The sequence below is a fragment of the Centroberyx gerrardi genome, chromosome 1 (genome assembly GCF_048128805.1).
Source record: "Centroberyx gerrardi isolate f3 chromosome 1, fCenGer3.hap1.cur.20231027, whole genome shotgun sequence".
In the NCBI taxonomy this organism is placed as follows: domain Eukaryota; kingdom Metazoa; phylum Chordata; class Actinopteri; order Beryciformes; family Berycidae; genus Centroberyx; species Centroberyx gerrardi.
Window position 1 is genome coordinate 20,099,429 of NC_135997.1, and position 27,681 is coordinate 20,127,109.

A 27,681-nucleotide genomic window follows, 5' to 3' on the forward strand; every position below is an offset into this window, starting at 1 on the left:
CCGTTCTCTCTCTGAAACGTGCAGAGTGGAATGTAGCCCTACGACTTCCTTTTTTTCTTTTTTACAATGTAAAACACACCTCCTTCCTCTTCCCTCCTCATCTCCCCCCTCTCTCTGTGTCCCTCCCTCTCTCGCCCTCTCTGCCTCTCCTCCTCCCTAATTATCCAGTTCTTCTGTCTCTCACTCTGCCAGTCAGACTCTCTCTCTCTCTCTCTCTCCCTCTGTCCCCCCCCCCCCTTCCCCAGTGCCTCACTGAGGTAGATTTGCCTCAAAGGCTTCGACACACCATCAGCCAATCACAGAAGAGAGGATGTGGCACTCAAAAGCCCTAACCAATCAGATCACAGGTAGTGGGCAGGGCTCAAGTTCTCCCCCTCCCTTCTCTCTCTCTCTCTCTCTCTCTCTCTCTCTCTCTCTCTCTCTCTCTCTCACTCTCTCTCTCTCTCTCTCTCTCTCTCTCTCCTGCAGCTAAACTTGCTGTCTCACTCATGCTTCCTGGCTTCAGACACACGCTCACACACATACAGAGAGAGAGAGAGAGAGAGAGAGAGAGAGAGAGAGAAATAAGAGCTGTAGCAGTGTGCTATACAGTCTTAGCCGCACATGCAGCAGCTCTGCCTATTTTAAACCACACCGGATTGTACTGAGGACCTTTTTATATCTTCTACGGCGTGTGACAGATTGTATATGCGAAGTAGAGACAGACTTTGGGTCGTTATTTTTTACCTTTTTTGGTTTTTCTCCATCGGAGTGTGTGTGAACGTGTGTGTGTGACCAGAGAGCGTGTGTGTGCTTGTGTGTGCGTGTGTGTGTGAGAGAGGACCAGGATGATTGCGGCCCAGCTACTAGCCTACTACTTCACTGAACTCAAGGATGACCAGGTTAAAAAGGTGAGTGACTGCTCTCTGTTTCTATCTCCCTCTCTCTCTCTCTCTCTCTCTCTCTGTCAATTTGTGACATTGTGTGTGTGTGTGTGTGTGTGTGTGTGTGTGTGTGTGTGTGTGTGTGTGTGTGTGTGTGTGTGTGTGTATGAAAGAGAGAGAGATGGGAGAGAATAAAAAAAGGAGAGGAGAGGTTGGGAGGACAGGAGAAGTGTTGTAGAGGTCATTCAGTTTATTTGTACTGTCATCTTTATAACTGAGGCTCTCATTTTAATTTACTTTTGGACTTTAGTAGATCTTTGTTATATAATATATATTTTAAGAGAAGTGAATAAAATATATGTTGAGAGAGAAGCAGAAGAGAGGAAAATTGTAGCAGAGTGTTTCGGAGATCACTGAGTTTTGTTTTCACTGTTATATTTAAGGCAGGCAGCTTCACTGAGCTCGTAACTAACTGAAGTGTGCTTGTATAGTCAGGCGTGTCAGTGACATGACAGTAGGATCTGTGTTAGGTGACATGATATATGCTGAGAGGTGTGGCAGAGAGGAGGAGAGAGGATGAAAGGACAGAAGAGGAGAGGAATGAAAAGGTAGAATTGGAGAAGAGAGGAGGGAAGCCGTTTTAGAGGTCACTCTGTGTCTGTATGTCGTCATTAAAATGAGACTTGCACATTCATTTCCTTGAGTAGACTGTGAAAGAGAAGAAAGAGGAAAAGAGAGAGTTGAAGGAAGAGCAGAGAGGTCGAAGCTTTGAATAACATAAATTATTCAATAACACAAATTAACAAAAAATCAGCACTTTGCAGTAGTCCAGGGTCCAGCAACCCACTGACTTAATCATCATTATCATTGTAACAACTCTAGGAGTATGTTCTATTTTTATTCAAAAGTCTTTCTGCTATAGCTGTACTGTGTGTGTTAAAGGTAAAAGAATGAGATTCATGATTGAGTATGAAAAAGTTAGGATTAAGGTGAGAGGGGGAGGAAAGAAAGAGGAGGGAGGGAGGGGGGAGGAGAAGAGTCAGAGGTCTTGAACAACATGAATATGTGTCTTTCATAACGTTTCAGCTGGCAAGAGCCAAGCAGCCCCCACAGTTATGCTGCTGGTCTAAAACTGACTTGACCAGTTATCCAGCCTCAGAGCTGTGGATCTGAGGAACTGAGTCTTTCCAGTCACTGAGACCCCAGCAGTTCCCAGTACTTCCTGATAGAAAGTTCCATAACCTAAAGTTGCCAGGCAACTTAGTACACTACACACAACATTTAGTTCCACAAAGTAAAAACGGAATCAGTGGAGGTTAAAATAGTTCCAGGCCCCTCAATGTCACAACTTTTACACATGCAATTTGGTTATTTGGTTGCACATGCTATTTGGTATCTACACTGACTGTACAAAATATTACTTCCTGATATTAAGTTGCAGCCCCTTTTACCCAATCCACTTCTCCGTTGCTTCAAAATCCTTCTGTAACTCATCTGCTTCTCTTTATCTACATCTCCTCCTTTGTGATTAGTGTAGATAATAATAATAATAATGATAATAAGAATAATAATAATAAGGAAAATTAATAAGGGACAATGGCTTTTACCTGGATACACCTCATCACTGTACTTCATGAAAAGAGTGAGATTCCGTAATATTTTGCACACACATACATGGTATTTTCAAGTTTAACTGTTTAATGGGGTTTTTTTTTAGGCCTTGGGCCATTTCCTTCATCACACTTCTACTTACATTTGACATTATCCCCAAGGCCATTTGCCAATGTGTGGCTTTGTGATTACAATTTGGGGCAGGGTCCCTTTAAGGTCGCTTACTGATGATGTCACAAATCAGCGCCAACTGCTGTAAGCACTGGTCCCTCTCATGTATAAATGGAAAAAGTTAACAGCTACCACTCTCCCTTCCTCCATTTCCTCTCTCTCTCTCTCTCTCTCTCTCTCTCTCTCCTCCCCCTCTCCAATCAGTTCAATTAAGCAATCTTTATTTATACAAGCTGATACACAAAGCTCTCCTCCCCAGGTGTGCCCAGTGCACAAAGGCAATTCAACGTCTGTAACAGTAAAAGATATTTATCAATACACAGGATGTGATGCAACACAATACATGACACCTCCCTCCTTCCTCTCATCTCCCTCCCTCTTTACTCCTGCTCTCTTCCTCTCGCTGCCTCCCTAAAATAGGCCAGCTTTGAACCATGTGACCATAGGTGACAGGAGGAGAAGGCTTAGGCAGCACACACACACACACACACACACACACACACATACACACACACACACACACCAGGGCCAGTATGTAGTGTTAGGCCTGCCAGGTGTGTAGCTATTGTAATAGTGATAACCTTTCCTGAGAGCAGGGTTTGGTGTTTGTCTAGTAAATTGTCTGAACAACCACTTCTCTAGCTGCTAAATCCCCCATCACCCAACCCCCCACTTCATCCCAAACACACACACAATTAAAGGACAAAGATGATCTCATGGCTAATATGCTTTCAGGGAAACTGTAACTTGTGGTGTATCTGTGGATGTCAAAATCAGCTGAGTACACCTCGTCTCCACTGCAGTGTCCTTGACTGTATGCACTGATATAGGCTGCGTTAGAGGGCATCCCAAAGCAGTGTGTGTGTGCGTGTGTGTGTGTGTGTGTGTGTGTGTGTGTGTGGGTGTGTGTGTGGGTGTGTGCGTGCGTGCATGTACATGTGGTGTATGAAGAGGGAAGTGAGAGGAGAGGGCAATGTAGAGGACAGTATTTTTCCACATGGTGAGTCTAGGTAGGTAGAGAGAGACAGAGAGAGAGAGAGAGAGAGAGAGAGAGAGAGAGAGAGAGAGAGAGAGAGAGGCCGTGTGTGTGTGTGCACGACAACACGCGCACGTACATACACAGCGGCGTCAGGTTTCATTGCTTCCCTGAACCGCCTCACTGTGACGACTAGAACAGAGCATTGTTGAGAGGAGGAATGCAAACAGGGGGAGAGAGAGAGGGAGAGAGAGAGAGAGAGAGAGAGAGAGAGAGAGAGAGAGAGAGGTAGGGGAGGAGGGGAGGTTGGGAAAGGTAGGGAGAGGAAGAAGAAGTGAGGGAAGGAGAAAGAAAAGAGAGACAAACCCATACCAAGAAGCCCAAGGCAGTGTTAGGAAAATGTGTGTGTCAGAGGTGTGTTGAGGGGACAACATGGCCTTTACAGACTCTCTCACACACACACACACACACACACACACACACACACACACACTGGAAGATGTGGAAACTCTTACTTATTTTGGTTCAAATCAAACTGTAAAACTGAGAGAGTGAAATTCATTTTAAAAAGTAAAGGTGAATCAGAGGATGGGCGTAATTGGTATTATTATATTTTAGTTGTTTAGTTTAGTTGATTTAGTTGATATTGTTTATATATTTCTGCATGTATGAACCAAATGGACTGCTCTTCAGGTGCTGTCAGCAAGCTGGACTTTTAAACTGAGCCAGTCAATTGTTCTAAGAGTGATGTACTGTACACACTGTAACCTACAGCAGAGGTATTTATCCGTGCTGTATGAGATCAAATGGTGGCCTGCTGTAAAGTGCTGAGGCATGGTTTCTAGCTGTGAAGTGCTGAGTCATAAAACAGTGATGCTAATTTAGCTCCTGCTGTGGGAGCTTGGCCTGGGGCCAACACAAGTGTTTTAGTTTGATATGGAGAAATGTGGAGGATTCCTCTTTTCTTATTTAATTAGGCTACAGCTCATTAAGAGCACACTCTTTCCTAGCCAGTCCATTTGAATAAGAACAATGAGCGCATTCATATTTAAACGGTGTTCTTGATTCTTAGAGATAATGGTGTTCATCCTTAAATCTCTTCTTTCTGTCTCTAAAAACGCTAGTATGTCTAATTTAATTTCTACCCTATTTTATCAGCAAGAATAGCATAGTAAACTACTCAACGAAAACACAGTACTCTGAAAGTGTGTGAGCCAACCCTAAAACCTGGTGAATAGGATAGGGAAAATAAAGTGTAGGTTCATTGACAAAAGAACATTTCCTTGACTTTAACAGGATGTCATTTAAAGCAAAGTGAGAATGTGTCTGCACAGTAATGTAGGCTACAATGTTTCAAGAAATAAAGTAAAGGAGCTTTCTTTATTCTGGGTTTTTACTTTGTATTCAACACCAAAATATATTTCATATTTACATTCTACATGAGATGTTATTTGAGGAAACTGCAGATATTTGTGCTGCAGTAGCTCTTACACAACTACCTCACATTTCCCCAGGCTGGTTAGTTGACCTGGGTCATAGAGAATTTAATACAGAAATAATTTTTGGCATTTGTATTAACCTGCTTGGTTCCTTACCAGAGGGGCGCGGTTTTACGTATCAGGACAAATCACATAGCATCACGTAAGTTGTCAGTCACAAAGAAAGTACTAAGTTGACTTTCAAATGCTTTCCTTTGATTGCGCAGTTTTTGTTCACTGTATCCTATGTGGCAACTCTATTCATCCAGTACTCCAACCAGGCGACAAACTGTGAAGAAATATTTGCAAATACTATTTGACCCCGGTCTGCTGGCTAGTGGTATAGTATAAATATATATCTATTCTGAATGCGTTTAGTTTATCAGCTGAGTGAGAAAACAGATTAGGACACAGATAAGGAATGTCTTTGTGGCATAAATGTGTGTGTGTGTGTGTGTGTGTGTGTGTGTGTTTGTGTGTGTATGCATGCCTATCTGTGCATAGACTGTGAGTGTATGCATTTGAGCACATGTGCTTGTGTCGATGCTTGTGTTTGCGTGTGTGTGTGTGTGTGAGAGAATTTGTGTGTGGCAAGACAGAAAGAGAGGAGAGAGAGAGAGAGAGAGAGTGTGTGTGTGTGTGTGTGTGTGTGTGTGTTCATGGTGTAATAAAACAACAGATGCTGAGTGCAAGCAGTGACGTCAGTAGGGAGGGATGCAGGCTCACAGGAGCGACAGACGCAGCAGCATGTTACTGCAGTTAAAATGTCACTTCAAACCGCCACACCACTCCACCCTGCCATACTCTAGTCTAAACCATGACCTGGGACCCAAAATGGGCCGTGGGCTTGTTTGCGGTGGGGTCCAGCAGGACAAGAGGTCTATCATAATTTAATGAGCCTGTGTCGTAAGGTGAGACATTACGTTTACTCAGCCTGGGTTCCCGCAAGGCAATTGAGCATGTGTTAATGAGCTTTCAGCCCGGGGTGAGACAGGACATTTAGAGGGAATATAGGGAATGTAACACTCCCACAGAGCTGTTGATGGAGGGACTGGTTCTCAACTGTACACCAGAAGTACTCAACTTTTTCCAGAGCTGCAGCACACTTTTAAAACAAACACAAAAAAATCCATGCTACACCAAGTTGTGGCCCAAAGCCACGTATGATCAAATAAGAAGGAGTCATAAGAATTGCTGTACAAGGCCCAAAATGGATTTGCAAGGAGAAAATGTGAGATTATAAGATTGGAGTCTTATAATCAGCAGTTTTTGTTATCAGATCACTTTTTTACGTTCAATATGTGACCCTCCGTCCCTGTTGACTCACACCCTCATTGTTCTAACATACAGTATGATTGAATGGTCAAACATCAGATCCTCTTTTGCCTGTGCCAAATCCAGCTGTCAATGCCCATGCCTGATGCCAAAGCAAAATTGCCCATCATCTGCTCAATAGTTTCCGACGCATCACACTCTTCACTTGCTTGTTTCACATTATTCTAGCACGTTTTTTGTCATGTCCAGCAGACATTTCTTTGATTTTCTTTGGTATTTTTGTACAGAAATCTGTGAAATCTGATGATTTCTTTATTCCAAAGTGTGCGATCTGCTTACAATATAAAAATGTGGTTATTCACAAATGTTTCCCTACCAAAAAAGTAATTTGGTCTGTGGTCAGCAGCAGCAAATCCCTTCCTCCTTGTACATTCACACTACATTACACTGAACCAGTAACACTGAACCAGGCGAAACAGGAAATCCAGTTAATGTGTGACTTCTAGAACAGGAAGTAACAACATTCCTATATGACATCTCTTAGTATGAATAATACGAGTAAATTGTCACGTGGGGCAATAACTTCACCAAACTCCGCCAAATGCGAGCACAACTCGGTCAAAAAAACCCTCCTTAGGTGCACGGCCAAAGAATAATACATGAAGAAGGAAAAGCCAGCACTCTTAATGTCCTTTTATCATATATTTGAATGGGCAGCTATAGAGCACAAACGACGGACGCGTTTCAGCAATAAGCCATCATCAGCGTTGTCTAATAACTTCACCACACACACGCCTATGTGTGTGTGTGTGTGTGTGTGTGTGTGTAAACTAGTTTGAACCTACTGTGAGTGTTGCCATGTATCTTATATATCTTACATATACTGTAAGTCATTGTTATGAAACCAGATGATGATAATCCAGTTATAGGTCCTACTGACAACTGGAAGACTTAATCCTACTCAACTTCGCTCTCTCTCTCAGTGTGTTTTACAGAGCAAGTCATGATGAATGAGGAAACTAACATGAGTATGTGTACGTGCATAATATCCTGCTCTGATTCGTCATATACTCTTCGATCATAAATTTGGTATTTTCCTCATCATACTGGTCACACCCACACACAAACTAGTGTGTGAGTGTATGTGTGTAATATCCTGCTCTTGATTTGTCATATACTCTTCGATCATAAATCGGGTATTTGCTTCATCACACACTGTGGTGCAACAGTGGATTTCACCGAGTGTGTTTAACATCCTGTTCCTTAAAGGTCGGACAGTTGAAGCTGTTGTGTGTCTATGATAATTTACACAATGGGCAGTTTCAGCCGGGCAATCTGACCGGTCAAAGATACATTCCAGCCGTGCTGATAATTTCCATACGGCACGTCTAGCTGTGCTTTATCAAGTGTGGAATTGGCTACTGTGCTTACCCTTGTGGTAACCAGGGAGCTAGTTGTGACCTTTCTTGCTTTCTCCTGTTTTTTTATTCTTGGCGGACCTCATATCTAGCTGCATCACTGTCGTACCCATAATACGACTAGGAAAGAATGTCCTTGTGGGTAATATTACCTTGATAACAGTACAGAATGTTACTGAGAGAGTGTGATACGCCCTGTGCTTCCTGGTCTCTCTGTGTCTCACACTGACAAAGCTGTGGGTTTTGTTAGCTCTGACTGTTGTCTGTTCCATACATAACAGATGTAATCAAAGTGCTTCAGAAAATGTAACTCATGGCAGCAGTTCTGGCAAAGGGGAATCACTATCTGTATGCTTGTCTGGTTCCTCTATCTGGGGTCAATTCAGTTTCAATTCAGTCGATTCAGGAAGAGGATCTTCTTGAGAAAAGACTGAAAACATTACGGCTTGAGAAGTTGGTCATATCCTGTGCTTCCGGTTTATTGAGAATGAAGGCTCTGTCATTAGCAAATGAATGTCAGTTATTTACATTCAGAAGCAAAACTGAATTGACCAATGAGTTGCAGTTTTACAACTGTTTATTGCTGGCCAGATGTCTTTGGGTGTGGGTGGGTGGGTGTGAGGGTGTGTGTGTGTGTCTAGTCTCTGGGCTACTGGTTTTCATTCATCTCCGTCACCCCCCACCTTCCAAAGCACACACTGATGACATGTTTCAGACCGATAATTACTTATTAATTAAGTGATGCTCTTGTTATAGATGGACAAGTATGAGAACCATTGGTAGGGTTGTGCAGATGGATATTAATAATAATAATAATGTTGCTGTGGTTACAGATTGATGAGTTTTGATTGAAGATGGTCAAATACTGATACTCCTATTCTTCTTCTTATTTGCTGTATTGTTATTGTATTTCAGATTGATAAGTACCTGTACTCCATGCGGTTCTCTGATGAGACGTTATTGGACATCATGCAGCGGTTTCGCAGGGAGCTATCCAGCGGACTGGGGCGGGACACAAACCCCACTGCCATGCTGAAGATGCTGCCAACGTTTGTGCGTTCAATCCCTGATGGCTCAGGTTAGTACCTCTAACCCTATCCCTAAGTAGAGTTACAGTTACAATAGAAAATAGTCCTTGTCTTTACACTTACGCAATATCATATTCAGTTATGTAAGTGTCACAAAGTGGCCAGGACAGTGTATTGTGAAGCAGAGAGACAGAACAGAAAAGGTTCATTCGTTCATTTTCTTTGCAAAACCAAAACATATTCCTCTGTAATGACAGCCAACGAACCTATGAAGAACCACATAGAGTGCAGATAGATTAGATTAGTAGCAGAAGCACTGGTGATAGTTGTTGATGATAATGATTATAGTTTAATATCTGGTTTGGATACAGTTACAATCCTCATAGAATATACCATATTGATATCATGTTGTGTTATGCACAGGAGGACAGTTTATTGACAGTCAAACGTGACAAAAAGCATGATGCTGTACCTCGCTCTGACTTTGTCAAGTGCTTTTCTAGCTTATCTCACGCATCTCACCCATAATCAAAAGGCAGAGCTGCTGCTTGCTAGTGGCTTTGTGACGCATATGATGCAGTCATGATATTATGGATTTTAATCTGGTTCATGATCCATGCTGCATGTCATCCCCTCTCTCTCCTCGTCATTTTTTCTGTCACTCTACTCTCTCTCTCTCTCTCTCTCTTTCCCTCACTCTATGCTATCTAATGCTAATTTAATGTGTTTGTTCTTGCCTTTGCTGAATGTGAGTCCATAGTTTTGTTCATATGTTGTACATACTGTACTAGGGGAGGAAATTGGAAGACTGGTATCTGTGCACCAGGGACAGATTGCGTAACTGAATCAGCTCAATCACAATTGAAGCCAAGTGCCCTCTTTCTCCTCTCTCTCTCTCTCTCTCTCTCTCTCTCTGTCACACACACACACACACACACACACACGAACACATGAATACAGGTATGCAGAAGGTACCTCCAATCTGGTTTAGCCTTTACTGATTTACACTGACATAACCTTAACCTTAACCTTTTTTTATTTTTAGGTTTTGTTTAGGAAAAAAAAAATCACAAATCAATACCTAGCCGCCGTGATGTAGATCTAATTCTCATCTTTTCTGTCTTTAGCACCCAAAAATCATGGTTTTGATAAATAAAGACCCCTAAAATCAAAAGGATGCCTACCCATGATTCTTAAGTACAACACAATGATAAACACTTGAGTATGCACGCACAGAATGAGAGTAACAGTCTGTTTCACTTGATTACCAATTGGAGATACATTAGTCTCAAGGCAGCAAATCATTAGATATGCATTGAATTCCAATTTGGTGTTTTCTTTTTCTTTTTCACAACTTTGAAACTATGATTGCGAAGTCCCTGCTGTAGAGAGTATCTAACATAAGAAGACTATCCTCCACTGGTCTCTTCTCTCTTCTTCTCTCAGTATTTACATTCCTTACTGATAGCAGTATCAGTCAGCCTGCGCCAACTGAACTAAATCTTCCTGACCTTGTGTTCTGTTCTGCACACGCTGTTGTGGCACAAAAACATAATAATATGATATTGTACAGCTCTACACATAGACATTATAACCTTTACCCAGAAACAATGTGATGCAGCACTTGGGCTGAATGGTTCTTTACCAAAAAGTACAATATTAAATCCTTTCTTTCTGAAACCGCACTTTTGCTCTTAGAAAATGTGTGTTTTTCTTGACCTACAAATCCATGGTCTTCCTCCAAAGTCCTTATCTGCTGCAGCAACACCAAGAACTTTCTGACCAGTAGAACATCCTGTCAGGACTTTCCTTCTAAACAGTTACAGTTTGATTTGTTTGTGCTGAATCACTGAGCCATAGGAGTCAGAGGGGGACACATTGGGCCTCATGCAAGAACATTTTCGTATTTTTATCGTAAATTTCTCGTACTTTTTTCGTGAGGTGGACTCGTACGAGTGTGCCACGTCAGATTCACCAAACGCTCGTATCTTCAGAAAACTCTCGTAAATGACCTGCGTAAACATGATGAATTCCACCTGTTCTAAATGAACGCGCGTTCACGAGAATAGTCAATTAGCATAATTGACGCCCCTATAATACTATATAAGGTTAGGCGTCCGGCCCATATGTCGGGAAGCTTCATTCATAAAAATGACACGGAAGACTAAGGAGAAGTCTACCAGCTCTGAGACTGAAGTCCTACTATCAGAAATAAGTCAACCAAAGCATATAATATTTAATATAATTCAATAGTGGAATCAAAGGTCCTGCTAAAGCCAAGGAATGGGAGAAAATAACTTGTGCTGTTAATGCAGTGTTGTCTGTTGTGCGTTCCCTTACGAAAATCAACTATAGTATTCATTTTAGATGAATACTAAATAAATATCCCAACAAAGCTAATTCCCTATAGGAATATTATAGTGATACTACAGAAGACAAAAATACCATGATAAGGTCAGTATAAACTCACTATTGAGTACCACAGACACTCTAAGTCCATATCGGAGTATTATAGGAATATTATAGGACTATAGTGATTTGTCGTTAGGGCACAGTCACAGAAATAAAAAAATAAAAAAGAAATGGCTTGACATGAAATTAGATGCAAAAAGCAAGGCGATCCATAACTATAACAGGAGGGCCAGGAGGAATTCTCCGTTACACAGACAGATAAAAGAATAGGCCTATAGCTGCCATAATTGGCGATATAGCTGTCAGGTGTCCAGCGATGTCGCCCTGGACAGCGACTTGCACCTCAACCTGGTAAGACCTAAAGCCATTTCTCTTTTTAAAGTTTAGATTCAGTTGCACCCACATTAACGTTATCAACTGGAGTAAAATAGCCTAGAAATCAGATTTATCTCCCTCTATAATGTATTTCCCCCAATACAATCTAACCTTGCCTTTGTCTCATCTGAATGTTTGTCAAATAACCTGGCAAATTAGTGTTTTTTGTTTTGTCTTTGTATTGAGCGCACTTATAGGCTACTATGTAACCCAGATGGATAGCCTACTTATGAGATTTTATGCGGCTCTGGTAAAATAAATTACGCACTACCTTCTTTTGAAAAAGCCAACAGTGCTCCCTTGCTATTTTTCCTATGACTATAACCACTGTACTGGTTAATCTCAACATGATTATACAATACCTTACAGTCATTTATATATTCAAACTCAACATTTCTTCAAAGTGACAGAGATACAATCCATTAGTCAACAACAAAGTTGTTTTTTTTTGCTTTGGAGAACGGCAGGTTGATTGTACGTGACTCGTACGACAGGTCTGGACCACTCGTACATTTTGTTCGTACCTAAGAGAAAATTCTAAATACGAGAAAATTGGTGAATGCGGCAAGTTCTCTTAAATCGCTCGTACGAGTGATTTACGAACGAATCTGTGCGTACGAGTGGTTCTTGCATGAGGCCCATTGTGTCAGTGATCAGTTATTTGATCCCTGAGGGAAACAAGATTGATTTACTGTAACTGACATCATGATGTTTACTGCCTCTTATCAAAGGTTAAAACACTATCTTGGCGCTATTACCAGTGAGCTATGATAAGCAATGCAATAATGTTTCAATTTGTCTCATTACAAAGTTATTAGACAAGTAAAAAAAAAAAAAAAAGGTGTTTTTACCAGTAATTGTATTAGATGAGTGGCACTACACACACTTTTGTGTTAGAAAGGTGCTGAAGGCGAAGGATAAACTAGTTCAAAAAACAAGAACTGCACTGTCTCCATTGATTTATCTTCCACACAGCGGAGGGACATTCATCACACAAAGTGACTACACCTGTGAAGAAACAGTTAATGTTTTGTCATTAGGTTTTCATTTGCTGATAATGTAGAATACATACAATAATACACTATATATTTCAGAAAATGCATACCAGTACTGACTATGTACAATATTCACATAGGTGTACAAACGTACTCCATACCAACTCTACACAAATAACAATAGAAAACAACAGAAACCGCAGAACAGGCCTAGCTTGGTAAAAAGCATCTTTTTTACTTGTATATTACTCAGTAAATACCAGTTATTTTAATGCTATAACTAATTATTACATATATTTTACTTGGATATTACTTAGTTATTTCCAGTTATTACTATGTAATTAATGGGCTGTAATTTTTATCACTATTAGCAAATCTGTGTCCCATGGATGTGTTGAAAATGGCTCATCCTTTGAGTGTGTTGTTTATTTAGTCAACCCGAAGTTTACTGTGAAGTTGATTCATCATGTAATATAAGGGTAGCTCTTGAATATTATATACTGTTATTGACTGAGTTGTCTCAGAGGTAAATACATTACCTGATACCAAGCTGAAGTGCTCCTACCTGCAACAGTGAAGGTATTTGAGAAGCTAACAGAGACCACAAACTGGGCACTAGTGCACTGATATTTGACGATACAGTGATGATGTATATTGAAAAAAACATGCCTACAGTTTTTAACATATAATAATTAATTTTCACAAATCTTACTAATTGTCAGTTTAAATAAAAGGAAAAAATGGTGTTGTTGCACCTCCATGTTCTCTGTTAGGTGCTTTATGAAGCTATATAGTGACTAATTTAATCTGATTAGATTTTTGCCCCGCCTGTTTCCACGTTGACTAAAATTGAAAATGAAACATTATCTCTGATAGGCTCTTGACCAGGTGCATGGCTACCATGAATCCCTTGTTGAGGTTGGTCAATCATTAACCAATAAGCAGGACGTTCATCATGCAACAAGACAGAGCAGGGAAGGGTTAAGCAAACATGTATACGTGCATGCACACACACAAAACACAAATACACACACATGCATATAAACATACAATGGTAAACTGCAAACATTAGCTTCTCTGCAGTTCATCAAATCAGTTCATTCAGTCATTCATTCATTCATTCATTCATTCATTTCTTGACTTAATGCTTCATAGATTTTGGAGTAGGCCTAAGTACAAGGTGACAGGTTTGGCCCAATTCTTACATCTCTTTTCTAGCTCCCTGATGCTCACAAAGAGTGAAAAAGACAGACATACCTTATCATAAAATGCTATTTAAAACAGCTTCATCCTTTCATAGACCACTCCTTCTCCACTTTGTTCATAGAGCACACATTGTGTGACAGGTTGATTTACAGTAGAGTAGTTTTCTATGCGAGTTGCCTTGTGGTGTTTGCTAAACTAACAGTAGGAAGACAAACTGATACAGCACACTCTTCCTGGTTGGTAAATTAAAGCTGCTGCCCCCAAATCCACCCCACCTTGTATGGAAAGGAGATTTCAGCTGTCTAAACTTAAGTGGCAGTAATGCAAGGATTATGCAACAGCCAAATCAACATTTCTTTGTTTCTCTCTCTCTCTCTCTCTCTCTCTCCCCATCCTCACTTTCTCTCTGTCCACAGAGAAGGGAGACTTCATTGCGTTGGATTTGGGAGGCAGTAACTTCAGGATTCTCCGTGTCAGAGTGAGCCATGAGAAGAAACAGACCGTTCAGATGGAGAGTCAAATCTATGACACACCGGAAGATATCATACATGGCAGTGGAACAAGAGTAGGTTTGCACTAAAATGTAGACACACACACACGCACACACACACACACACACACATTGTATGGCCTGTCTCTCTTCGACTCCAGCTGTTTGAACATGCAGTTTCTCTCTCTTTCCACCTCCCTCTCTCCAGCTGTTTGACCATGTGGCAGAGTGTCTTGGCGACTTCATGGAGAAACACAACATCAAAGACAAGAAACTGCCAGTCGGATTTACCTTCTCCTTCCCGTGCCAGCAGACCAAACTAGACGAGGTAAGACAGATAGAGTGACAGACCGAATGTGCAAACTGCTATGTAGTCGACTTCTTTGTGATACACTACACATGCCATTTGTTGGCTTTTGTATAAAGTTTAGTACTTTGTGGAAGCACACTGCAGTCCATTTATAGCATGGGTTTCCCCAATTGGAGCAGAAGCCCTTTGTAATGATAGTGCCAGACTCTACCCAACAAAAGTAAGACTCCATTGTAAGTAACAAAACTCTCTCTCTCCCATCTCCTCCCTGTCTCCAGGGCTATCTGATAACATGGACAAAGCGTTTTAAGGCCGGTGGAGTGGAGGGGATGGATGTCGTCAAGCTGCTCAACAAGGCCATTAAGAAACGAGGAGTGAGTCTTAGCCTCTGAATCGTTTGCACTCATTTGATGCCACAGCATTCAGTTATTCAGTTATCGGTTATCAACTTATAATTCAAATGGGGACTAAGAATTTGTCTCTATAATTGTGTATGTATATGTGTGTTGCAGGACTATGATGCTGATATCATGGCAGTAGTGAATGACACAGTGGGAACCATGATGACCTGTGGTTTTGATGACCAGCGTTGTGAAGTCGGCATTATCATTGGTACTAGAACAGTCTAGTATATTTGAATATTCAAGTGACAAAACAAATTGAAGAGTGTATTTGCCATTGTTGCAAGTAACTAATATCTATCTATCTCTCTATCTATCTATCTATCTATCTATCTATCTATCTATCTAGGTACGGGTACCAATGCGTGCTACATGGAGGAGCTGCGTCACATCGACATGGTGGAGGGAGACGAGGGCCGGATGTGTGTGAACACTGAGTGGGGAGCCTTCGGAGACGACGGCAGGCTGGAGGACATCAGGACGGAGTTCGACAGAGAGATAGACAGAGGCTCCCTCAACCCCGGAAAACAGCTGTATGTAACTACAAAGCAAAAGTGTCAGAGTCCCAAAACCCGACACCTGCATGTCACAATTATACCAAAACTTAATTATACCAAAACTATCATAGATAGAGTGATAGACATCAGCTCGCTTGTACCTGAAGAACTAATGTAAATGATAATGTGCTAATTTATACTAGTGATCTATCTATCTATCTATCTATCTATCTATCTATCTATCTATCTATCTATCTATCTGTCTATCTGTCTATCTATCTGTCTGTCTATATCTATCCATCATAGGTAGAGGGATAGACTGAGGGCTCGATCACACAGGATGTGTTTTGAAGGCTGAACAATGTGAGGCGCGCTGCACTGCCTGTTTTTGTTGAAGCCTGCAAAGTAGAGCAGCCTGTTTTGTGTTGTTGTTGCTAAGCAACCACAGAATCAGCTGATGATCAGCTGTCAATCAGTCAACCAGCTGTTGTTTATGGTGCCAGCTAGAGAGTAAGGCTAACATGATTTAGTTAAATTATACAATTTTAAACAATAAAAATTAATGATAAAAAGTTACTAGACATTTTGAGCGCAGCACCAATTTGTTTCCAGCCCTGCTGTTTTCTGTTTGGATCGTGGTAGATCCATTTTGTGAAGCCATTAAGTTTTTGGTAATCCGCCATGTTTACAAGAGTCGCTGCAGAAGTGCTGCCTATCTATTGATCTGATTGGACGGTAGAGAAAATATTGACAGTAACGTAGGCTGCCTTCCCACTCTGAGCTGAACTTTTTTCCAACTTCCAACTCTTCCAAAAAAATTGGAAAAAAATGCAAGGTGACCATCAACGCAAAAGCAGCAGGCAAAAAGCTTCACTCACATTGGAAAGGCTCAGGGAGAAAAGGCTTCCCTCTGCTGCTAAAATCACATCCTGTGTGATGAGGCCCTGAGGCTTCCTCAGCTCTGGAAAACAGCTACAGCTCACAGTGTAGAGCTACTGTGTTGGACATGGTTAGCTTTGGTTGGCTGGCTAAAATGCCAGACAACAATATGAACATAGGACCTAAGCCTATGTGAGAACATTGCAAACCGCTTTGCTCATCAGTGATATCTATAGACCGATCCAAAGCTCATAATACACTTATCCAGAGGTTTCTGAGTAGATTGTTATTTTTTTTGACCCACCCCTTCCCTCTGTCCTAGCTTTGAGAAGATGGTCAGTGGCATGTACATGGGGGAGCTGGTCCGTCTTATCCTGGTGAAGATGGCTAAAGAAGGCCTGCTGTTTGAGGGAAGGATCACTCCTGAGCTGCTCACTAAAGGGAAGTTTGAGACCAAGCATGTCTCAGCTATAGAGAAGTAAGTCACACTACAGGACTATACATTTAAGTAACATGCATTTCCATTATACTCATATTCATTCAAATTATATTAATTTCTAGCCCCTCATAGTCTCCCTCTCTGTCTCTCTCTCTCTCTCTCTCTCTCTCCTTCAGGAGTAAGGAGGGCTTAAGTAAAGCCAGAGAGATTCTGATCAGGCTTGGCATGGAGCCATCGACCGACGACTGCATCGCTGTGCAGCATGTGTGTATTGTTGCTGAATTTATTTTTCACATTGCCGTACATTTTTTGCACCATGTCTAACGTCTGAGGTTTTAAAGCAGGCTCTGCTATAATATCTGTAAACAGTTTGCTTAAAATAAGGGGTGCTTGGTTGATCTTATTGTGCAAGTCATGAAGTCCATTTTGCATGTTTTTTAAATGTTTGGCAAGATAAATCAAGTGAACCATAGAGAGTATTTGAGGCCTGATATCCATGTTTAGTGTTACAGTATGTGTGTGCCATCATGGTGCTTAATGGCGTTCTCTCTCTCTCCTCTCCTCTCCTCTCCTCTTTTCTTCTCTTTCTGTCCCAGGTGTGTACCATTGTGTCTTTCCGCTCTGCCAACCTGATAGCTGCTACGCTTGGTGCCATCCTAATGAGGCTGAAGGACAACAAAGGAGCGGCACGGCTCCGAACCACCGTAGGCATCGATGGATCCCTCTACAAGATGCACCCACAGTGAGTGACACTGAGACATAAACACATATACAATTATAGATAGCCTACCTGTCCATGCTCACATTTTACATCAACAAACTACACCCTAAACTTAGTTACACTACTAGACCCTAGAAAAAGTATTGCCATCAAAGGGTCACTAAGAAGGTCACTCTACTATATACAGTCTGAAGAAGCAGAAATTTCTTAAAATTAAATAAAAGAAGCTAACTGCTCTTTTAAATCTATTTCAGATATGCTCGTCGTCTCCATAAGACGGTCCGTCGTCTGGTCCCAGACTCTGACGTGCGGTTCCTCCTGTCAGAGAGCGGCAGTGGGAAGGGTGCGGCCATGGTGACGGCCGTGGCCTACCGACTGGCCGACCAATCACGTCAAATCCACCAGACGCTGTCAGAATTCCGCCTGACGACCGAACAACTGCTGGAGGTGAAGAGAGAGAGACAGAGACTGAGAGAGAGTTCAGTGAATGAGTGTGTGTGTGTGTGTGTGTGTGTGTGTGTGCGTGTGCGTGTATGAGTGTGTGTTAGTGCACTAACCACAGTAGTCTGTGTTTCCTTAGGTAAAGAAGCGAATGAGGATAGAGATCCAGAACGGCCTGTCTAAGAGCACTCAGGACTCTGCTACTGTCAAGATGCTGCCAACCTTTGTACGAAGCACACCTGACGGCACAGGTGACACACACACACACACACACACACACACACACACACACACACACACACACCACACATACACAAAAACCCTCAAACACTCATTCATGCTGGCAATTTCCAAGAGGAAGTGTGAGTGTACATACTGTATGTGTGTGTGTGTGTGTTTGTGTGTGTGTGTGTGTGTGTGTGTTTGTGTGTGTGTGTGTGTGTGCGTGTGTGTGTGTGTGTTTGTGTGTGTGTGTGTGTGTGTGTGTGTTAGAGAGAGAGAGAGAGAGAGAGCAGCTAAGATCATTACTCAGCAGCTTAGTAGGTGATTACAGCTGATTTACATCACGTTCTGCCTCCCTGTGATGGACACAGCCTTCAGCCAATCACAGCTGTCTATCTCTAAACTGGATGCATACAAATCTCACATACCTATAACCAGTGGTCAGGTTGGTCATATCCAAAACCCCAATCCAGAATTTATCTGGCCATATAAATGCTAGATATATTCACATAGATTCATTGAACGTGGAAAATAACGTTTCTGAAACCAATTCACAACTCAACAAACAGGTCTGTTTTAATAAAATGTGTAAACATTATCAACAGAAATAAACATTTTATAGCAGTGGCTCCAGTAGCGAGGCAGCAGTGTTAAACACGGGGCACCAAAATACTATTATAGATTTGGCCTTTAAAAAGTAGATTGGATAGAGCAGTGCCTAAAAATGCCTAAAAATGCCATTCAGTTTTAATTCCTTCTGTTATTCAGGGAGATACGGCACATTATTTATTCTAATCAAATGCATGCTCTGTCACTCATCCACCCTCACACTGTTCCCTGCCTACAACTAATTAGCATATAAATAATATGGAAAGTGTGTCTCCAAAATATCAGCATTTCAGGCATTAAGAAAAACCTGTTGATTTCCTCATTGACACTTATGTATTCTTATGTATGCTTTAATGAGGTACAACTTTGATGTGGTTACTGTTGTATTTATTTGTCTATGTGTTTTTCTGTGTGTCCAGAGAATGGTGATTTCCTGGCACTGGATTTAGGAGGGACCAATTTCAGAGTTTTGTTGGTCAAGATTCGTTCTGGGAAGAGGAGAACGGTGGAGATGCACAACAAGATCTATGCTATTCCTCTGGAAGTGATGCAGGGGACAGGAGAGGAGGTGAGACAGACGATACAAAATCAAACAATCCATGTATCTGTGTTTGAAGGGATGCAAGGTACTGGAGCGGAAGTCAGAAGGACCGGGAGTGATTACTGAACTGAAAAGCTTTGAACTTGACCTCTTGTTACCTTAGTGGCACTGTATGGGGTAAGTAGGTAGTTAGGAGGTAGGAAGGTTGTTGCTAGAGAAGTATGCAGGTAGGTAGATTAGAAGTAGGAAAGGAGGGAGGGAGTTAGGGAGGTGGATGGGGCCGCTGGATTAGCATCGAGTTGACAGTCTTAAAAACACAGATTTGAACTTCAGTCCTGTGCACTGGCTGAAGCTAATCCTGTCTGTCACCTCTGACCTCCTCACCTGCACCATGACCTCCCATCTGTTTCTCTTTGTCCTGTGCTGCACCATGACAAGATCAGGATAAAAACTGCCAGTGTTTTGCCATCGCATTTCTCCGGTATTTGTTTTGCATTCCAAACAGCTAATTTTTTATCACTTCTTTAGCCCTGTGGCGAGCATGTGAGTGGGTGAGGGAGTGGGCTCAGATCCCTGCACTAATCAGGAAACTCAAGGCAGAAGAAGCTAATGAGACATGGTCTCTCTTCCCTCAACAACTTCCATTGAGCCCCCCCTCCATCAGCCCCTAAAAGTGGTCAACAGTAGAAGACTGTGTGTAGCCCTCTTTCCAGGCTATTGCTGGAAATAAGAATTTCACCCTTCATTAACTTGCCTGCATGGTTAAATAAGTGACACACAACAGATAAGAGTTACAAAATACTTATATACATGGTGGACTTACAGGTCCAATATACCGTAAATGGGCCTTAAATTCTCCATTCTCCATCATGGATCTATACTGCCACAAACCTAGACAAAATGACTTGACTAAAGGGAAAACAGTTCTGTATATTTGAACACCCTAAACGCACAAATCCCTTGGCCTGTCTAGAGTCATATTAAATATTACTTTCACAGCATAAATGTGCAGAGTGGGTGATTTTCAGTCTATTAAGTCCCTGATGTTGGGTTTGTATTTTTAAAGCCAACAGTGATTTGTTTTTTCCTTCCTATACTAGAATTCAATTATTTTGTTAATATCTCCAGGCAGCAAATACAATTCTGGATAATAAACAGCTAATATTGGAGATGGCAAGAAAATATTCCAAGAAGTAAAAACTGAATCACTGGGGTGAAAAAAAGATGACGATGTTTTTGATTTAATAAAGCTTCATAATATATCGCATCTTTCTTCTTTCTCCAGTTGTTCGACCATATAGTGCAGTGTATCAGCGACTTCCTGGACTACATGGGGATGAAGAACGCTCGTCTTCCTCTGGGCTTCACCTTCTCCTTCCCCTGCCTACAGACCAGCCTGGACGCTGTGAGTCTTGTTTCCCATCTGTCCCACATGCTGTCCCACATGTTGTCTTCCGTTCCACAACACTGTCACTTCCTCATGAACTCATACTTACTGTGAACCCCAAACCAGTTGTGTCTCCAAACCAGACTCTCTGAATTAACATAATAAATGTAGTCGTATGAACTGAATACTGAAATCATGTACTATGTGCTGACCATGAAATAATTCAACCGAAGTGAAAACATGAAAATCACCAAAATTAGACTAGAGTTATGAGGTTCTCACATGACAACAGTGGTATGCAGAACATGAATTTTAATGTTGTGTGTGTGTGTGTGTGTGTGTGTGTGTGTGTGTGTGTGTGTGTGTGTGTGTGTGTGCAGGGTATCCTGGTGACGTGGACCAAGGGCTTCAAGGCGACCGACTGTGAGGGAGAAGATGTGGTGGGACTGCTGAGGGAGGCGATCAAGAGGAGAGAGGTAGGACAGGAGGAGAGGAGAGTCTGTCCAGTTCTACAGTAACACATGGTGCTGTGTACTCCAGCCTAAAAGTCTTATCACCCTCTGTGTTTCCCCTTAAGGAATTTGACCTGGATGTGGTGGCCGTCGTCAACGACACAGTGGGAACCATGATGACCTGTGCCTACGAAGAGCCCACCTGCGAGATCGGACTCATCGCTGGTTAGTTTGCATCATGCTGTCTCTTTCTGATGACATAAGAAGCAGCCAAGACATCTGAGAAGTTTCTGTCTGCCATGTGTATATATATATATATATATATACATATATATATATATATATATGTGTATATCTGTTTACAGGTACTGGCAGTAACGCATGTTACATGGAGGAGATGAGGAACATTGAGATGATAGATGGAGACGAAGGACGCATGTGTGTCAACATGGAGTGGGGGGCTTTCGGAGACAACGGTTGCCTTGACGATATAAGGACAGAGTATGACCGCGCCGTGGATGACTTCTCCCTCAATCCAGGCAAACAAAGGTTAAAAAACGCAGACACACACACACACACACACACACACAGGGAAACAGATGTCTGACACGCACATTATGTCCACACACAGATTTCTTATTACTGTAATTGTGTCCTTCTATTTCTTGGATTGATCTCTACATAAGTGAGACTAATATGAGACTGTGCATGTATATGTGTGTGTGTGTATGTGTGTGTGTGTGTGTGTGTTACAGATATGAGAAAATGTGCAGTGGCATGTATCTTGGCGAAATTGTGCGGAACATCCTGATAGATCTGACCAAGAGAGGCTTCCTGTTCAGAGGACAGATCTCTGAAACACTGAAGACCAGAGGCATCTTCGAGACAAAGTACCTCTCACAGATAGAGAGGTAGGAAACAGAGCACTGTGTGTGAGTGTGTGTGTGTGTAGGTGTGTGTGTGTGTTTGTGTGCGTAGTATCCTGGACTTTTGAATCGTGTCTCTACAAACTTTGAAAATGCCAACAACTCACATTTTCACACATTGTCACATATTTTCATCAGTAGAATCATGCTCAGTGTGTCTACAGTCCACATCTGTATGCATTTTAACAGTTTTGATTATTAGCAATCTAGCCTGAGGGCATGGTGGATTTAAATTTGGCATAATTGCACCATAACTGTCCCTCAATCTATGCTGCATTAAATCTTTGCATCTCAGGGCAAGGATTTTTTTTATCTTAGAATAAAATAAAATACAAAAACAATAGATATTTGATAAAGTATCTTGGCTCATTTTGGGGTTTTTTCTATGCAGTCACCTGCACTTTAAGCAATTGGTTTGATAAAATAGCCATAAGTAAAAATTACTGACTAAACAATTTAGTTCAATTATGCAATGCTGCATACACTGAACACTGGAGAGGTACAGCTTGTCAGGTGGGTAACAACTGGTTTGGTAAAACAGCTTCAATGTCATAACTCGTAAATGAGGAAAATCACAGTGACTATTAAACTATTTAGCTCAAGCATACAACACTGCACACACTGGTTCCAGGCCGACTTGCAAGCCACTTGCCAGCCAGTGGTCGTGTGACGTGATTCCAGCCGACTTCGAGCCAAATAGGTTGTTAAAGCAGATTAGTCTGTCATAAGATAGACTCGCTTTAGTGCTAAATACTAATCCAGGCACTGTCAAACAAATTTAAATCAAATGACTTGGAACATGCTCAGGCAACTATGAGCAGGGATGGAGCAAACAGAGATTTAAAACTGAGGGTGCATTTAATTTATCTATCCTGTACTCCTGTTCTGTTCTGTACTCCGGTTTATTGTTCCCCTCTGCTAATGACATGTCAATCTTTACGTCTTTCTCTAGTGACAGGCTGGCTTTACTGCAGGTGAGATCCATCCTGCAACACCTCGGGCTGGACACCACCTGTGATGACAGCATCATAGTCAAAGAGGTATGGTACAGAGACACAGATGTGTGTATAACAAACCATAATGATGACACATGTTATTTCAAGGTTGTACCCAATCACAAACTGCTACACAAACTACAGGCTTGGGCAGTAGCTAATCTGCTAAGCTAACGCTAGCTGCATCCCTCAGATTTGTTTCTGAGCATTTTCCATATCTAAGCAGCAACAACCTGTCCTCTGTATTTCAGTTGGACAGTTATCAACACAAACTCTTGACCCTTATTGCACCTCAGGTGCTGTGTATGAGAGAGTACATGCCAGGGGGCATTGTGAAAGAGTCTTGAGAACCACAATGCGTTTTTGTCAGCCTTGCCCTGTGAAAGGGGCTTGAGTGTGACTGTAAAGGAGTTAACAGAGAGAGATGATAAGTCACATTCATTTTCCAGATATGTGGAGTGATATCGAGTGATACGTGGACTGTTAAATGTTATAGTAATGATAACGGTTTTCATTGATAGGTGTGTGGAGCAGTATCACATCGTGCGGCTCAGCTGTGTGGAGCAGGAATGGCGGCTGTGGTCGATAAGATCAGAGAGAACCGTGGACTGGACCATCTGAACATCACTGTAGGGGTGGACGGGACGCTCTACAAACTACATCCACAGTGAGCAGAATTCATTAGAAATCCCTCAAACAAAACTACAATTCACTGTCAATGGAAGTGTCTTGCCTAGATCTAGACTAGGTGTGCCTGGTTGTGTCTGGGCCATTCGCTTCTGTGGTAAATAAACTACGTTCTAAAGAATTCTTGCCCTTATTCTAGCTCAGCTAATTTCCCAATTCACCTTATTCACATGGCAGCTATATTTCATTTACGTCATACTTAGCATGGGAAGCACTATAGATATAAAAAGGCAGACTGACCTGGTCTTTGGACAAAAAAACTTGGACACTGTGTGATGAGCAGAATTTCAAAAAATTCTCAAGTAGGTCCAAATCAACAGCTACAGCATCTGATTCACCTATCATGGTGCCAACAAGGTGACTTTTTCTCTAGATTTAGTGATTTTTCAGTCTTTATTTCTCAAAAGCAATTAGCGACAAATTTAGCTACTTTTTCGGACTAAGGGGAACAATTTTAATGTGTCGACAGGACAAATTACTATATGGCTGATGCTGATGTATGTAAATTTTCACTATATGCTTGTACGTATGCTTCACTCTCTTCCATAGTGTGTTTCCACCCCGAGTATAACGTAAATTAAATATGGCCACCATGTGAATATGGCAAAAACTCGATCAAGAAAATCCTCCTTAGGTGCACGGCCAAAGATTAATACATGAAGAAAGAAAAGCCAGCACTCATAATGTCCTTTTGTCATATATTTGTATTATTTATTTTTTTATTATTTATTTATTTATTTGTGCTCTATAGCTGCCCATTCAAAGATATGACAAAAGGACATTATGAGTGCTGGCTTTTCTTTCTTCAAATATGCCAAACTGTACCAGAAATTCCAGAATGATACCAGTTAAATAAAAACTCTCACTCTACCTCCAGTTTCTCTATGCTAGCTAAAACCAGACAGCTCCACTAACTGATTCAGGCAGCAAAGAACCTCCTGCCTCCTGCCAATGAGCCATGTGGGCCCTGGCTGGCCCATGCATGTTTGAAAATATTTAATGTTGAACTTGTTAAACTTGTTAAACTTGTTAAACTTGTTAAAAATGTTAAACTTGTTAAACTTGTTAAACATGTGTCAGACAAAATTCTTGGGCTGGTTGCCAGCTGTGGCTGTCCCACCTGCTGGGACAGCCACATAGTAGTAGTAGTAATAGTAGGCCAACTATAAACCATGATCTCATTCACCGTAGTGGAATTCCAAACAGTTAAGTTCAATGGGCTGTCTCTTTAAGGTAACATGGTACAATGTTTATCACTTAACTGCATAACACTGTAACATCTTTTCTCTCTCTAGCTTCTCCCGGATCATGCACCAGACAGTGAATGAACTCGCTCCTCAGTGTAGCGTCAACTTCCTGCTGTCGGAGGATGGCAGCGGGAAAGGAGCCGCGCTCATCACAGCTGTGGGCTGCCGGCTGAGACTGGAGCTGAACAATAAATAGAATATATCTCCTCTGTCTTGCTGTTATCTCCCCCTGTCTCTGCTTTTCCCCTCCCCTCTCCTCTGTTCTCTCCTATTGTTCCCTTTCCTCACCTCCCAAATCAGACCAGCCCAGCTTTAAACCTATCACACTCCAGTAGCTGCTTTAGCCAGCATACGTGAGAGGGAGAGATTGCTTTGTCTACTGTGTTAAATTGCAGAGTCAGGCACTATGTTGTAGTTAGATGATGTTTGATTAGCCATTGTAACAATATCCACTCTCTTGAGAATCTTGCAGTTTTGTGATTTCTGAAGTTAAACTTATAGAGATAAAACACGCACATTCATCTTCTGTGGTGCAGGACTAAAAAAAAGAGTGTACACACTCCTATAATTCTCGCATGCAGTGTTTATCTTCGCTGTCTGGAGGATCCCTATGATGAGCTAAGTGCAATAATTTGTAGATGTTGTGGTCCCAGCCATATTGCAAATTTGGGTGAAAGGAAGTGAAAGTGCAGGGATTGTTCATAACTGCAATCTGTTGCAATATGCAACTGTTGCAAGGAACCTTCCCAAAAAATCATTTGATTCTTGCGAGATCTCTAGTAGCTGGAGGGACTTGAAAACTGCTTTAGACCAAAGTCACCGACAGTCTGTCTGTCTGTCTGTCTGCTTTAGGCTACTCACTGTCTGTGCAACAAGACGTAAAAGGGATATGAGATGATATAAAAATATGTATAATGAGATAAAAGGGAATATTTTTGCTTTAAAGTTTCTAATATCTCACCCAGGTATAATACAATATACGATACATACATAGTTGCTATTTATTTTATTTTTGTATCGGGTGCTGTTGGATGTTACTGTTGCAATAATGACGTACACAGAGGCAGCCATTGTAGAAGTCCCATCAGCCTGAGCCTGTCTTGTATTGGAGGATTTCTCAAATCATTCCTCTCAGGTTGAGCAACAGTTTTGCATCAGGGCAGAAGCATGAAAACTGAAGGACTTCTCCCATGGCCTGATCTGTAGGGAAAGCCATGCAACGTGACTTGCTGGATGTGCAGATTGGGTCTTATTTGTTACGGCAATTTTATTGTACTCTATAGTGTACTCTACTGTAAAATATGTCCAAAGAGCACTTGTATTTTACTAAGTAGAATCCTATTGTTGGTAGTAATCAGAGCTATTGATAGATAGATTCAGGTTGTATTATGGGCACTATAGTCTTAAGTGTTGGCTGCAAATGTGTATCAGTTCCCTCCATAACATCACCATGGTGAGATGCCCAACATTCTTAAGATCAGCTGGAATCGACAGTTACTTAGCAACAGCCATGGTGCAGGATTGTGGAGCCAACATGGATGCCAGTGAAACAACAATGGACAAACTATATGTCACTTGTAGGAATATTACAGCAGCTGAAACCTGAAGGGGAATTTAAACATTCTGGCAAGAAAGCATCTCTCTGAACTCACCCAGTCAGCTGCACTCCTAAAAGCTGAGCAGGAGCTTTTTCAACCAATTGACCTGTCGCTAATTCACAGTCCAGCCCAGGCATTTGTTGCAACAACAACTAATGAGTGGCCAAATTCACGAATAGTTTTTTTTCCTTATTAACAAATCAAATATTCACATTAATAATTAAAATAGCAGTTCAGATGAAACAACTGGTGATTGGTGAATCTGTTCTCTGGCATTTTTTTGAGACAGATTTTTATTTTAGAAACAGGCCTTTATGGGGTCAAACATGAAGATATCCTAGGCTATAAGAAGACACAGGCTTCTAACTAGAAGATCAGTTTAGAAGTTTTATTATGTGACCTGGGGTGTTCATTATAAGTTTTATGGTATCTCTATAGGGCAGGGTAGCTCACTGGCCTGTGACAGCTATGGTGCAGGACTAGATCTTTGAGACTCTAGATTGGTAGTCACAATTACAATTCTGGCCAGTGAGGGCACATTAGCACCAGCCCAATCTGAAACTACTACCAGCCATGGGATAGCAAGCTAGTGAAATTTCCATTCCTAGTTCCCTCAAACTGCCAGGCTAAAGAAAGCAAGCCTCCCTCTCTAGCAGGTCCCATGCTACCCTGCCTTTTAGCCACACTCCAGTAGTCAGTCCAAAGCTACCCCCCACCCCACACGCACACACACGCACACACGCACACACACACACACACACACACACACACACACACACACAACTTAAACTCTTTGTTTCTGTTCACAACCCTCAGACTGTATCTATTCAACACTGTCAATCAATCACTAAATAAAGACAAACCTGTGTCAATCCGATTGTGTAGTTCTTTCATTACACCAGAGATTTTACACACCTGTGTGTCTGGATCTATTCTACTGGACGTAGGGCAGCAGTGTGTTGGAGGTTGGAAGTGTTGGGCTGCTGTCCTGACCTCTGACCTCTCTGTAGATGGGGGGCAAGTGAAAAAAA

At 41.6% G+C, this 27,681-nt stretch overlaps 1 protein-coding gene across 1 annotated transcript; it reads left to right on the plus strand.

The window, feature by feature from the left end:
- The first annotated feature begins 531 nt into the window (after positions 1-531).
- LOC139909920 (hexokinase-1) lies at positions 532-27,522 on the plus strand. The gene is made up of 21 exons (XM_078285659.1): positions 532-890; positions 8,708-8,870; positions 14,225-14,373; positions 14,507-14,626; positions 14,887-14,982; positions 15,121-15,220; positions 15,359-15,542; positions 16,708-16,863; positions 17,001-17,088; positions 17,421-17,566; positions 17,800-17,992; positions 18,126-18,237; positions 19,237-19,385; positions 20,644-20,763; positions 21,126-21,221; positions 21,323-21,422; positions 21,563-21,746; positions 21,953-22,108; positions 23,076-23,163; positions 23,640-23,785; positions 25,101-27,522. The coding sequence occupies exons 1-21, from the start codon at positions 828-830 to the stop codon at positions 25,246-25,248; spliced, it is 2,757 nt and encodes a 918-aa protein (XP_078141785.1). The 5' UTR covers positions 532-827; the 3' UTR covers positions 25,249-27,522.
- Positions 27,523-27,681: the final 159 nt, after the last annotated feature.

What these genes read in the sequence shown, in the direction of transcription:
- LOC139909920 (XM_078285659.1), top strand. Translation starts at nt 828, where the DNA reads ATGATTGCGGCCCAGCTACTAGCCTACTACTTCACTGAACTCAAGGAT. An exon ending in TACATGGCAGTGGAACAAGA is followed by an intron (nt 14,374 to 14,506) that starts GTAGGTTTGCAC and finishes CCCTCTCTCCAG; the next exon opens with CTGTTTGACCATGTGGCAGA. An exon ending in TACCTCTCACAGATAGAGAG is followed by an intron (nt 22,109 to 23,075) that starts GTAGGAAACAGA and finishes GTCTTTCTCTAG; the next exon opens with TGACAGGCTGGCTTTACTGC.